A 13,239-nucleotide genomic window follows, 5' to 3' on the forward strand; every position below is an offset into this window, starting at 1 on the left:
CTGAGAAATCAAATTTTAAAAATACGACTTTTCCGAAATTTGAATGTTTTAGAAACAATTCAACCGATATCACTAAAATTTTGTAATTTGCCTTTTAAAAATGCATTCTTTAAAATTATGCAAAAAATTATATACCTTACAATTCAAAAGTTTCTCGACTATTATTCAATAAAATAACAAAAAATAAAAAAATATTTATTAGACGTTTTTTTTTACCACATTGTTATTATCTTTGGACAAACGAATTTTATAATTCAGTGCAAAAATTTCGATGAAAAATTCTCGAAGAAATTCGCTTAAAAAATTCTCGAAGTAGGGTGAAATACACAAAAAGTAAAATTTTCATTAAGGTGTCCAAACTTTGGCCTGCTCTCCTCAGCAAACTATTGACATCATATTTCCCAGATTGTGGCTACTCCCCTACATTTTGGGGGTCAGAAATCTGAGCGTTTATTCACAAAGAGTACAATTTTTGTGTCTGATTTCGCAACTTAAAATATCGTCTACACTAATTAATTAGCATATATGAAGTCATCCCCTCGAACCATTAAGATTGAGTCCCAAAACGTGAAGATCCGATCATTAAATCAAAAGTTATATTCAGGATGGTCGATTTATTTTTTTGCTCGCTGTGCGGAGTAAAATACCTTTATTCTACCCGACAAAGTACAAAATTAATGGTGGCCACCGATCATAGGACAACTAAATACAAAAAATGGCGATTAAAAAGTTGTTTGTTTATCACCATTTTTTTTCCTCACGGAAACATGCACCCTATGTGCTCCAAAATGCGTACTTTCAACTTCTTCACAGGAAAGCTCAGGACATTTTACGCGGATTCAAAATTTAAGGGAGACTGAATTTGGCTATCAAAAGTTTCCTTCGAATTATTGTAAATTTCATATTATTTGTTTCATTGACGGCTGATAATATTTAAATGTAATCTAATTAGTTTAATTTCATTTTTATGATTATAATTATTTCAGATAATTTTGTAAATAAATAGATTTCCCGCCTGGTTATAAATGTAAATTTTAAATTGCATTATTGGATCGAAAACATAAATCCTAAATTTTATTAATATACATAATGTTATTATGCATAATGTCACATAAACCTACTACGAGAGATCAAGAAAATTTTAGAAATTTTTTATTTTAGAAATAAAACTTGTACCATAATTTGAGAAATGCTTTTCATTACAAATATGCATATTTTTTTTTTTTTTTTTTTTTTTTAAATAGCTGGAAACTTTTAATTTTTGAAAACAAAGCCTCACATTTTTAAAAGTATTAAAAATGTTACTACTAGCTGCTAATGTTACTATTTTAACTATGCGACTTGATTAAAATTTGATTTCTCAGGAACTACAGGACTGACTTCGCTCAGATTTTGCATTTTACTATACAAAATAGTATTCTTTCAAATTATGTAAAAAACGTTTACCTCACAATTTATAATTTTTTATTATTATTAAATAAAATGATAAAAAATAAATAACTGTTAAATTTTTTTGTATAAAACTATCTTTGGATAAACAAATATTGAGTGAAAAAAACTGTTACGTTCTCTTAAAAAGTTTTCGAGATTAAGCAAAAAAAAAAAAGAAAAAGTTAGGTTAACATTTAGGGGTCCAAAATTTTGACCGCTGTCTTGACTAAAAAACTATTGAGGGACCTTATTTCCCAGATTAAGGCTACTTCCTATATTTTGAGGGTAAGAAATCCGTCAGAAAAAAAGACATGATAATTCAGAGAAAGTACATTTTTCTGCCTATTTCGTAAATTAAAGTATCGTCTGCACAAATTAATTAGCATATTTGAAGTCACCCCCTTAAACCATTAAGTTTAGCACGTAAAAACTATGTCATTTGTTTAAAAGTTATTCAAATGATTCTTCCTTTTTTTCCATTATTATTATTTTTTGCGCACTGTACAAAAGGTTGAAAAAATTTTAAATAATAATTGAGATAAATACCACTACTGCAGCAATTATTTTAACTTGAGAAATAAAAGACCCTCTGATCTTACATATATAATACTCAATTACATATAAAATTCATTACACATATAATTCTCAATTATGACTTTTAATGATATATTACAATAACTGAAAATTATAAATTCTCAATTATGACTTCTTTTATGATAAATTACAATAACGGAAAATTATAAATTCTCGATTATGACTTCTCTTATGATAAATTACAATACCAGAAAATTATAAATTTCGAATCACAAAAGCCAACATTGACAGCTGTCTTTTTGAGCATTTCTAATTTGCAAATTTGAGCCTTAAAAACAAATATCAAATCACATTCCGTGCTGCTTTTTATCAGCAATCTTTCCCACTGTGCGTCGGTGCAGCTTTTTCCTTCTGATTCGCTTCAGTAATACTGTGTGTGCGTGATGCAGCTTTATACTTAATGCTGCGAGTGCGTGATGTATTATTTTCGATCTATGTCCTAATAAAATTTAATTTGCCAGCACTGCTCTTGTTTTCATCACCTTTGTAAGCGACAAGAACGAAAAAGGGAAGGGAAATACGTTTAAAACAATAGGAAATAAAAAAAATTCGAAACTTTTTCGTTCCAAATTTTTTTGTCTTTCTTTCTTTTTTCTTTTTTGTACAAAAAATCACTATGAATTTATATAATGTGTAACATTTATTTTTTAAGAAAAAAACAATCGATGCAGGATAAACAATGTACATTTTCTAAACACAAAAATGACATTGTTTCTAGAAACATACACGTATATTTTGTCAAAATACCATATCCAAAACGCTCCCGTAATTCTACAAATATCGCCATAATGTAAATTGTACAACTGAATATTATCTAAAAATCATATATTAATTATGAACGCGATATGAGATTTTTAATAGCGTAAATTACAAATCGTGAAGTGTATATTGCAAACCCAGATATTAAGAATCACTGAGCGTTGAATATATCAATCAATTAATAGCAATAAGTTATTTCATTAAAAAAATGTGTTTTACGATATTTGTTAAAAACAACAACACTACATTTGAAGTAGGTAAAGTGGGTATTTGGCAATTTGAAGGTAATTTAAAGTAGGTAATTTGAAGTAAGTAAATGTTTGTGTGTACCGTGTTTTCTAAAAGAAGTTTGGAAACTTGTATCATATCTGTCTAGAATCCGTGGTCATTCAGGGTATAAGCGAGGTGAACCGGGTTCGAATCCCAGCGATGGCTGGTCGACATGAATTCCGCCCCCAGCTCACACAGACCACAATGCTGGCTTGAAATATCCTCAGTGATAGACGAATCATAGGTTAGAATATATTTTGCCGTCTGTCGACGGTAAGGGGATTCTTAAGGAAAGTGCGTGGTTTTCCTCTTAACTCTATGCGGGTTTGCTCCATCAAAAATTCAGTCACCAAGGCTAGTTTGTTTCTGGCTTGATTCTGGAGTTCCCTTGTCTTCTAGGTTGAGTTCAAAATTACAAGGCTACAGAGTTGAATATTGATAGTCGCAAGGCTGTTCAACGGCGATTATAAACTAAAATATTCCCCGATTCACATAATGTGAGGAGACGTATTTTTAAATTTTTATTTCTCTAGAGCCTTTCGTCAAATTCTGATGAAACTTTACACTTTTATCATTTAAAAATACATAGTTTTAAATAATTCGAAGAAATTTTTCATATTTTGCAATTAAACATCTTTTTAAATAAATTCCTAATTTTTCTTATTGATTTCGTCTTAAAAAATTATATTTTAGATGAAACTCTTTAGATAAACAAGTTGTAAATGCCAGGGTGGGTAGCCAAATTATTCAACAAAAAATAAGCACTTTTTAAGCTCTTTTCAAGCACTCAAAAAATATTTTTAAGCACTTTAAAAAAAAATAATTAGGCAGGGTTGGAAAGCTTTTGACAACTGATGGTTTTATCCTGTTTTAACCGTCATGTAAAAAAAAATTTTAGCATTGCTTTTGACAATTGTCAAAAGTCATGAAATTTTGAATCATGTAAAACGAATGGCGTTTTCATACGCTACGGACTGACAATAAATGCCTAGAAAATCAGTGCTATGTTTGCTTCATCTTATATATGTGAACAAGTGTTTTCAACTACAAATCTTAGAAAAAATCATTTCAGAAGTAGACTAACAGACAAACATTTAGCCTCGTTTCCAAAAATAATTAATATCTCACTTGTAACCTCAATATAAGGAACTTTTAAAAATGAAATCGCATTTTCATCCATCTCATTAAATATTTAAATAAAAACTTGTAGATCTTTTTTTTATTTTAGAAAATTTTACTTAGCCCACCAAACTTTTTTTCCCAATTTTTTGCCCTCGACCAAAAAAGTTTGCCCATCCCTGGTATAAACAATTCCTTTGGAATAAGATCTCATAAATAAAAGGTATGTTTATACAGAGAAAGGAAGATTTTTTGTCTGATTCTATAGCTTAATATTAAGCACTACTTAAATTGGTAAATCAACATACATACAATTAGCATATATAATTATCGTCAACCCTTTGAACCATTTAGGATCAGCACAGAACCCATTTTAGGCTAAGCATGGAAATTTTCTAAAATGTAATATTTTCATTGAAATATGCTTAAATTACATTCATTAAGACACAAAAAAAGTTTTGTGCATGAAAAAAAAATTATTTAAGAAATAAAATGATGCGTGTATGCACCATTCGCTAAATTAATGGACAAATAATTTAGTTGATCACTTTTATGACATTTGTTTTATTTTTATTTTATTTACAGAACTTGCCACTTTAATCCATAATAAAAATGCAGGATTAATCTCAAATGGAATAATTATACTTTTTCAAAAGTCAAATTTATCAATAACTGTCAAGTAAAAAATAAAACTTGCGTAGATTAAAAATTTCTTAACAAGAAGTGTTTACACCAATTGAATTACTAATATTCTGTATGTCTTCAGAACCCAAAAATGGGTTAATGGGTTAATACATGAAAATCCAATCATCATATCAAAAGTAATTTAACTGTACAGTTGTCTTTCTTTTTTTTTGTAATTTGTGCACTGAAGATATTTATATAAAACACAAGAAAAGATTTAGTTGCATTTAGAATATTACTGAGAAAAGAATTTAAATGCATTCATAGTCATTTCTCACTCGCTTTTTTTAATTTATTTAAAATTATACTTCAAAACTAACAAAGAAATTAGACATAAATTTTTGTAAACTTCAAGAAATTAAGAAACTTATTTATTAAATTTTTTTTAAAGCTGATAGCAAAGAAGCTAAAAACAAATAGAAGTATGGATATTTACGTCACAAAAAAATACAAAATACATGCATAAAAAATCGAGTTTTGTACCCCTTTAATAACTGCTCGACAATATTATAAAATAAAAAATCTAAAGATAATATGTATTAGGAAAAAAAACTTACCAAAAACGCTAACTTCCATTACAGCATGGAGAGGTACATTGGAGTCTAAATGTGGGCTCAAAGATAGCTCTCCTGTTGTTTCATCCAGAAGCAATAAATTGGCATTGTTTCCAGATATGAATTTATATCTTAGTCGATCCGTTACGTCAGCATCATGGGCTGGTACTCTTCCAATAGGATTTTTAGGAAAATGATATTTATGGTGATTAAAAATGATGACGAAATCAGTGAGACGTGGTGCATTATCATTTACATCAGTTACCCAAATGTTTACTTCGACGTCACTTCTTAAAGGTGGAGAAGCTGCTCTAACAATTATTGAATATTTCTTTTTACTTGTTTCATAATCCAAATATGTTTTTGTAATTAATTCAGATGATCCCCCATTTCGAGACATTAGACTAAACTTATCGGCATCTGGACCACCTACAATACTGTAAAAAATTTCCGCATTAGTACCTTCATCAGGATCACTCGCTATAATTTCTCCGACTAATGATCCTATAGGGCTATTTTCTGAAACAAACATTTTAATAATATCCGCATCAAACCTTGGAGGGTTATCATTCACATCTTCAACATTTACTGTAATAGTAACAGCTGAAGACAGTGGCATAGCTCCACGATCAACAGCAAAAACAACGAGTCGATACATAGATGTTGATTCTCTATCTAAAAGCTGATTTGTACGTATGATTCCAGATGTAGGTTCAACAATAAATGCTCCATCGCCATCATCTCCTCCATTAAATGTGTATCGTACCTGCCCACTGAGACCGATATCTTTATCAGAAGCAGATACCTGAATGACACTCGATCCAACTAAGCTATCTTCTCTGATTGAAGCTGAATAAGAAGGAAGAAGAAAATTCGGAGGATTGTCATTCACATCTAACACTTCAATTTCTACATTTATAGTGTCTGATAAACTCGGACTACCATGATCATGAGCTGTTACAACTAAAATAAATCCTGATGTCAATTCTCGGTCTAACTTTTGACTGGTTTCTATCGCTCCCGTAATAGAATCAATGGTAAATTCAGGATTCTCTTCGATGGAATAGGAAACGCGAGCATTGTCCCCTACATCACCGTCTGAAGCTTCAACTACTAGTACTGTGGTTCCAATGGGAGCATCTTCTGGAATACTAGCTGTATAAGGAACTTTCTCAAATAAAGGTTGGTGGGTGTTTGCGTCTCTTACATTTATGCTTACAATAGCTGTATCAAACCTGCCACCTGCGTCAGTAGCTGTAACAGTGAGAACAAATTTTTTGTCGAGTTTGTAATCAAGAGGCTGAGCGACAGAAATTAATCCTTCTCTATTTTGGTGAATAATATTAAAGCGTCCTCGATGGTTACCGTCACTTATATGATATATTAAACGAGGTTCCTCATCGCTGTCACTAGCTGTTACAGCCACAACAGGTGTACCAGGTGGATCTATTTCTAATACCGATGCTTCATAAAATTTTGGATCAAAAACTGGATCATTGTCATTGATATCTTGCACTCGAATGATAACAGATGCTGTCGATGATCGCGCAGGAGAGCCTCTATCCTTGGCTAAGACTTCAAAATCATAAAATGAATTTTGCTCTCTATCCAGTTCACCTGTCGTCAAAATCCACCCCGACATTCTATCAACAGTAAAAGGTACAGAGTGCTTAGACGGCAAAATGGAATAAATTATTTCGGAATTAGGACCATCGTCAGCATCGTAAGCCTGGACTCTCATCACACTATGACCAATAGGTACACCTTCAGACACCGATTCTTGAAATAGAGAGGTATAAAATTTAGGATCATTATCATTAGCATCAAGTAGGCGTAAAATAACGTTACTAGTATTGGAACGCGAAGGCTGCCCACCATCTTGTGCCCTTACAATTAGACGATAGCTTCTTACTGTTTCGTAATCTACTGGGGAAACAATGGATATTTCCCCACTTTGAGAATCAATGCTGAAGTGACCTTGAGTATTACCACCAATAATTGCGTAACGAATAGCTGCATTAATACCTTGATCAATGTCTTCAGCTTTCACAACTGCTACTACAGGACGAGACATCCATTCGATATCTTCTGGTACATCAATTAAATATGTCCTCTCGGTAAATTGAGGATAATTATCATTATCGTCTAAAATAGTTACTTCAACAGTAGCAACAGTAGACCTTTGTTCGGGATCGGTTCCTTTGTCTGTTGCTTGGACCAGAAGAGAATAAAATGCTGTTGTTTCCCTGTCAAGTTTTTTACGAGTTGTAATGATCCCGGTATTTATATCAATATAAAAAATATCATTCTCACCCGTTGGATTTAATATACTGTACTCTATTTCAGCATTTTCATTAATATCCTGATCAGTTGCTCTAACTGTTATAACTGTTGAACCTACTGGACTCATTTCACGAATAGAAGCTGCGTAAGTAGCTTGTTCAAACATAGGTGTGTGGTCATTACGATCAGCAACAATAACTTGAACAGTTGCACTACCAGTGCGGTAAGGCAATCGCTGGTCAGTAGCTGTTATTCTCAAATAGTGTTCATTCATAAATTCCCTGTCTAAATGAGTGGTCGTTTTGATTTCACCAGTTTGCGAATTAATTTCAAAAAGTCTCTGACTTCTAGAATCTAGAGCAGCATACAGATTGTATGAAATGTTATCACCATCTGGATCATTTGCAGTTAGTATTGCAACAGAATATCCCCCTTCAACTTCTTCAGGAACAGTTACTTTATATGTAGTTTGGTCAAATTCTGGTGATTTATTGTCTAGAGATCGTCGATCTCTAATAAATTTAGAACGTTCAAAAAATAAGCGAACAGGTTGAGAGAATGAAACATCTTCGCATGCAACTTCAGCATTAAATTCAACTCTCCAACTATTTGAGGAAGCGCAAAAATCTCGATCGGCTACTAATTGTCCCCCGTTAATTTCTATTAAGTAACTGTCTTGCAAAGGCTGTGAATAAATTACATCACATCGTCGTAACTGAAACAAGGGGAAAATATCTGATAAACTTACTATTTCTTGACTTTTTTTCCAGCAATTATTTTTACCAACATTTATAATAGCTATCAGATAGTTATTGTTATATTCATTTCTGCACGATGGATTATTCAATTTTAATGCAAAAGGTAAACTTATATATTCCACTGAACTCACATATGGAATTCTTTGATTTGAGCCGATAAAAAAATTTAAATAATTGTTATTAATAACACTATCTATCGAGCACGTTAATTCATTTTTTAAATAAACAACACCTGTATTTGGATCAATATCTAAATAATTATTAGTCAAATTCGATAAAAGAGTAGATTCAAAAAAATAGTGCCTACCTTTAGCAGAGCTACAATTAAACAGCGCGAAACCCGGCTTGTTATGATATGAATTAAGTTGCACGATAAATGCGCCGATCTCGGAGAAAAGGAGTATAAACAAAAAGCCCACACTACGGTCTACATTAGGCCTAAGCGCCGGCCACCGCATTATTGCGGTGAAAACCTCTACAACTAAATTTCAGAGATGTTTTCCCGAGCACATTTATTAAAAAATGTTGGCGGTATTTGAACTGTCAAGATAAGAAGAATAAAATACCGGCTTTATTGAATCCGAAAGATATGAAGAGACATTTATTTACTAGCCTGTTTCACCCTCTTTTCGTACTATTGGAACCACTACACGCACATCAATGAAATCAAGGGTTACCACAATCTTTCTATCACGCCAATAGGTGTGCCAAGTAATCGTTTTCGTACGGAAAAGAGTGTCGATTGAAGATATAGAACACTTATTTATCGCTTTATTCTGAGATCTAGATCTGAATTCGGGCTTTAAATTGTTGACGAGACTGTTAATATGAAGACATTTTAATTAAAACTTTTAAAAAATAACTACAACTATAACATTATTATAATAGTTATAAACATAATGATGCATTCAAGTGTTAGAGTTTTATATCAATTTATTTAGCTTTCCTGAAGTTATTCAAGTTTTTATTTTAATTAAATCATAATGAACAAATAGAGTGTGAATGAAATTCATCTTACTCTATCTTAACTCGATATTAGAGCTAAGATGAAATTTTATCATTAGTTTCCTTAGTGCGTTATACTCTATTTAGGTAAAATAAAATCACCAAAATCTTACAATATTTTGAATATTTTAGGATACAATTATATATTTAAAAATTATACTTATTTATTTTTAAAAAATCTATTTGTTTTTTTACTTCTTATCAATTACGATTTCTTTTTAATTAATAATACTCAGAGAAAATAATTTATTTTGCTAGAAAATATTGTACATAAGAAAATATTGTAAACAAAATTTTCCTCTATTAGGAAAAAGTTTCCAAGAATGCGAAAATTAATTAAAGAAGAAAAGAAAATTTTTAATTCTACTTATATATTTAAATAATATATTTAAATTGAAAAGTTTGAATATAGATTTGAATTCATTTCGCCCACCCACATTATGCTTTTAATAACGGCACTAAATTGATTCACAGAAATGCTATAATGTATTTCGATTAATTCTTAAAGAAATGCTCTTATCTCTCAAATTAATCGAATTGAGATTTTATTTCAGGTGTATGATTATCTTTTAATTAAATATTGCTCAATAATAATATATCGGTTGGAATTGCAATGTCGTAGCCAGGAGTCGGGTCAATGGAGTCCAAGCTCCCGCTTCCGAGATTTAAAATAAAATAAAGATGATAAAATAGCAAAATATGAGAAAAATTATAATTATTAATTTTTTTTAAGAATTTTAAGTTATAAAAAAACTGAGTATCTTATTTTATACTTTAGTTACTATAACGACAAATTTGGAGGGGGAAAAAGATAACACAGAGTTTTCAAGACACCGATACCCTATATCGAGACAGGGTTTTTTTAAGACCTCAAGTGGAGTAATAACATTTCTTCTATATTTTGTTTACATTTTTTGTTAGTTTGCTTGTTTTATAATATCATTTAATTTTATTACCTGGAATAGATAATGTGAATTTTACCTAAGTTTGACGCGATACAGCCGCATTTTGCTCTTATGACATTCAATCTTACATCCACAATATACAATCGATATATTTTCATATTCGCTATAAAATTTAAAATTTTTTGAAATACTCGTTAGAACACATCCTCGACGGCTACAGCGATCGATGGCTACAGCGTCACAAATGTTGTTTTTTTATTACCGGCGTTGAAGAACCGACCCAATTTTGAGTTTACGACAATCAGTATTCAACTCCGTAGCCGTGTAATTTTGAACTCACCCAGAAGATAAGGGAACTCCTGGATCAAGCAGTGAGACAAACCAGCCTTCGTGGAAGACTTTTTGGTGAAACTAACCCACATTTGCGTTGCACGGGGAGGGAACCACGAAAAACCCCTATAGTTACCCAGGCGGTAAGGGAACTCTAACCCATGATTCATCTATCACAGATGATATTTCCCGCAGCACTGTGGTTTGTACGAGCAGGGAGTGAAATTCGTATTAACCAGCCACCTCTGGGATTCAAACCTGGGTTCCCTCATTGAGAGGCAAATGCTCTATCTCCTGAGCCACCACAGCTCTCACAAGTGTGTTTAGTAGTTATTAATTTGTGACAATTTTATAACTATAAATAAACACTACACTAAAAGGAAAAAAATCCTACTCTTCCTATGCGCGCGCTAAGTTTGAAAATAAAATTATGATTTTTTAAAGATTTGTTAAATGAATATATGAATAACAATTAAAGATCACCAATATATGAAAGTTTTCTCTTCTATATTTATGTTCATAAAATATTATATTTTCCATATTATGCCTGTGCAAACCAAAAACTGAGATACCGAGTTTTTTTTTTTTTTTTTTTTTTTTTTTTGGCCATTGAACCCTAATTGATCGAACTTCTTTTGGCAAAACCCCGACAATATTAAAAAAAAACTTAACCAAAAAAAAAAAAAAAAAAAAAAAAACTACCAATCATTTTGAAAATATTTAATGGGAAGAATGAAATATTTGATATTCTTTTGAAAATATTTAATGGGAAGAATGAAATATGTGATATTCTGAATTTGTTCTTGGTGTATGAATATATTGAAAATAAATAAAATACGCTTAATTATGGTTTTTAACACAGTTTTAAACATTGAGAATAGTTATCAGAATTCGTAATTTTTTATTCTTGAATTTAATTATTTTATTTTAAAATGAAAAGCTAGAATTCATTTTATTTTAAAATGAAAAGCTTCCGTTTACTTACGGAATTTTTTATAAGTACATTAATGCTTAGCCTTTTATAATTAATTCAATGCGTTGTTATTGAAAATATATATAAATATACATAATTTTAAATTCTGCTACTTTTGTTAACATTGGTATTTATTTTAAATAATTTCTTATAAACAAACCGAAATATTATATGAATTAGGGATTATTGGTTGAATAGGAAAATAATTGTTGATGGTTAAAAAAAAAGTTTAAATCCTCGGAACCCAGAAATCCTTTGATGGAACTCCAGGGTTCTGCGGAACACCTTTTAGGAACCACTAACTTACTCAAAATATTTTAACAAACCTCGTATCATACTTTTTGCGCTATCTCGGGAACTTTTCGAACAAATCATTGTGAAAAATATTTTTCAAATTATTGGAAAAAGTAAATGTAAATCAAGTAAAATTGATTTTTTAATAATTATTTATAAATTTTTTCAATCATTTTTTACCGACCCCAGACAAAAAAGCTTTGAATTGTAAAGTGTAAAAATTATAGGCTATTTTAAACCATTGGTATTACAAATGACAAATACAAAATTTGAAGAAGAAAAAAGAAACAAGTTGCATAGTTCGTGAGAATTGGAAATTTAAAAACATGATTTTTTAAAATAATTTTATAGCTAAGATACTTTTTGACCAATGCCGCTAAAATTTTGCAACTGTCTTTTAAAATTTTACAGTTAAAAATTTATATGTCTTAAAGTTCATAGTTTTTTTCAATTACGAATAAATAAATCAATAAAAGCTAATAAATAATAGAAATTTATTATTTTTCATCTTTAGACATACGAAATTTATAATTGAATGCAATTTATTATCGATCTTATTTTAGATCTAATATGTTTTTAATGAGATTTATCTTATTTTCACCATTTGATATTTTACCTGACAGTGATGGGCATCATTCACGAAAATTTTATTCATGACTAAATTTATTCAGAATAAATTTATTCTGAATGATTATTCATATGAAAATTTAGTCATTATTCATCATTCATTATGAAAATGTATAAAAATTTTTGAATAATGATTGATGAATAAACTCATTAGTCATGTCTAATTTTTCTGAATAAAATTTTGAATAACCAGCAAAAAATGCAATCGATATGTCTTAGTCTATAACGAGATGCAAAACATCGTTTTCTCTCAAACGTCTTATTTTAGGAATTAAACTATAAAACTAAGACAAGTATAAAACTAAGACAAGTAGGACTATTTATTTTTTTGTTATTTTAACTTACTCCAGCGTAGCATACTTAGTTGTGCTAAAAACTAGGTTTATAACAGTTTAGTTACTTAAGTTCATTCTAAAATTTTGTACTAAAATCTATAAAACGCAATTTTTTATAGTTTTTGAAAGCAAACGATAATATTATTTCAAATTTTTAAATAAAATTTTAACTTAAAAAATTAAACGTTTTTTTGCCATGTAACCATTTCTCAAAAGTATGCATTATGTTGGACAAAAGTAAATTTTCTCAAACATTATATAAATATACTTGAAAAGGATTGGGAAAATCTACTAAAGATCAAATATTTGCACTTAGAC

At 30.2% G+C, this 13,239-nt stretch overlaps 1 protein-coding gene across 1 annotated transcript in view; it reads right to left on the minus strand.

Annotated features, from left to right (window-relative positions):
* LOC107448394 (protocadherin-like wing polarity protein stan) overlaps positions 1–9,126 on the minus strand; it is a 102,581-nt gene extending 93,455 nt beyond the window's left edge. Inside the window, exon 1 of the mRNA XM_043042940.3 lies at positions 5,415–9,126. Within this exon, the coding sequence (XP_042898874.2) occupies positions 5,415–8,910 (3,496 nt within the window). The 5' untranslated portion in view covers positions 8,911–9,126. The remainder of the gene's footprint in view (positions 1–5,414) is intronic.
* Between the last annotated feature and the right edge of the window lie 4,113 nt (positions 9,127–13,239).

Source organism: Parasteatoda tepidariorum, chromosome 11 (genome assembly GCF_982258835.1).
Source record: "Parasteatoda tepidariorum strain Cologne lab strain chromosome 11, Ptep-v5.0, whole genome shotgun sequence".
NCBI lineage: Eukaryota > Metazoa > Arthropoda > Arachnida > Araneae > Theridiidae > Parasteatoda > Parasteatoda tepidariorum.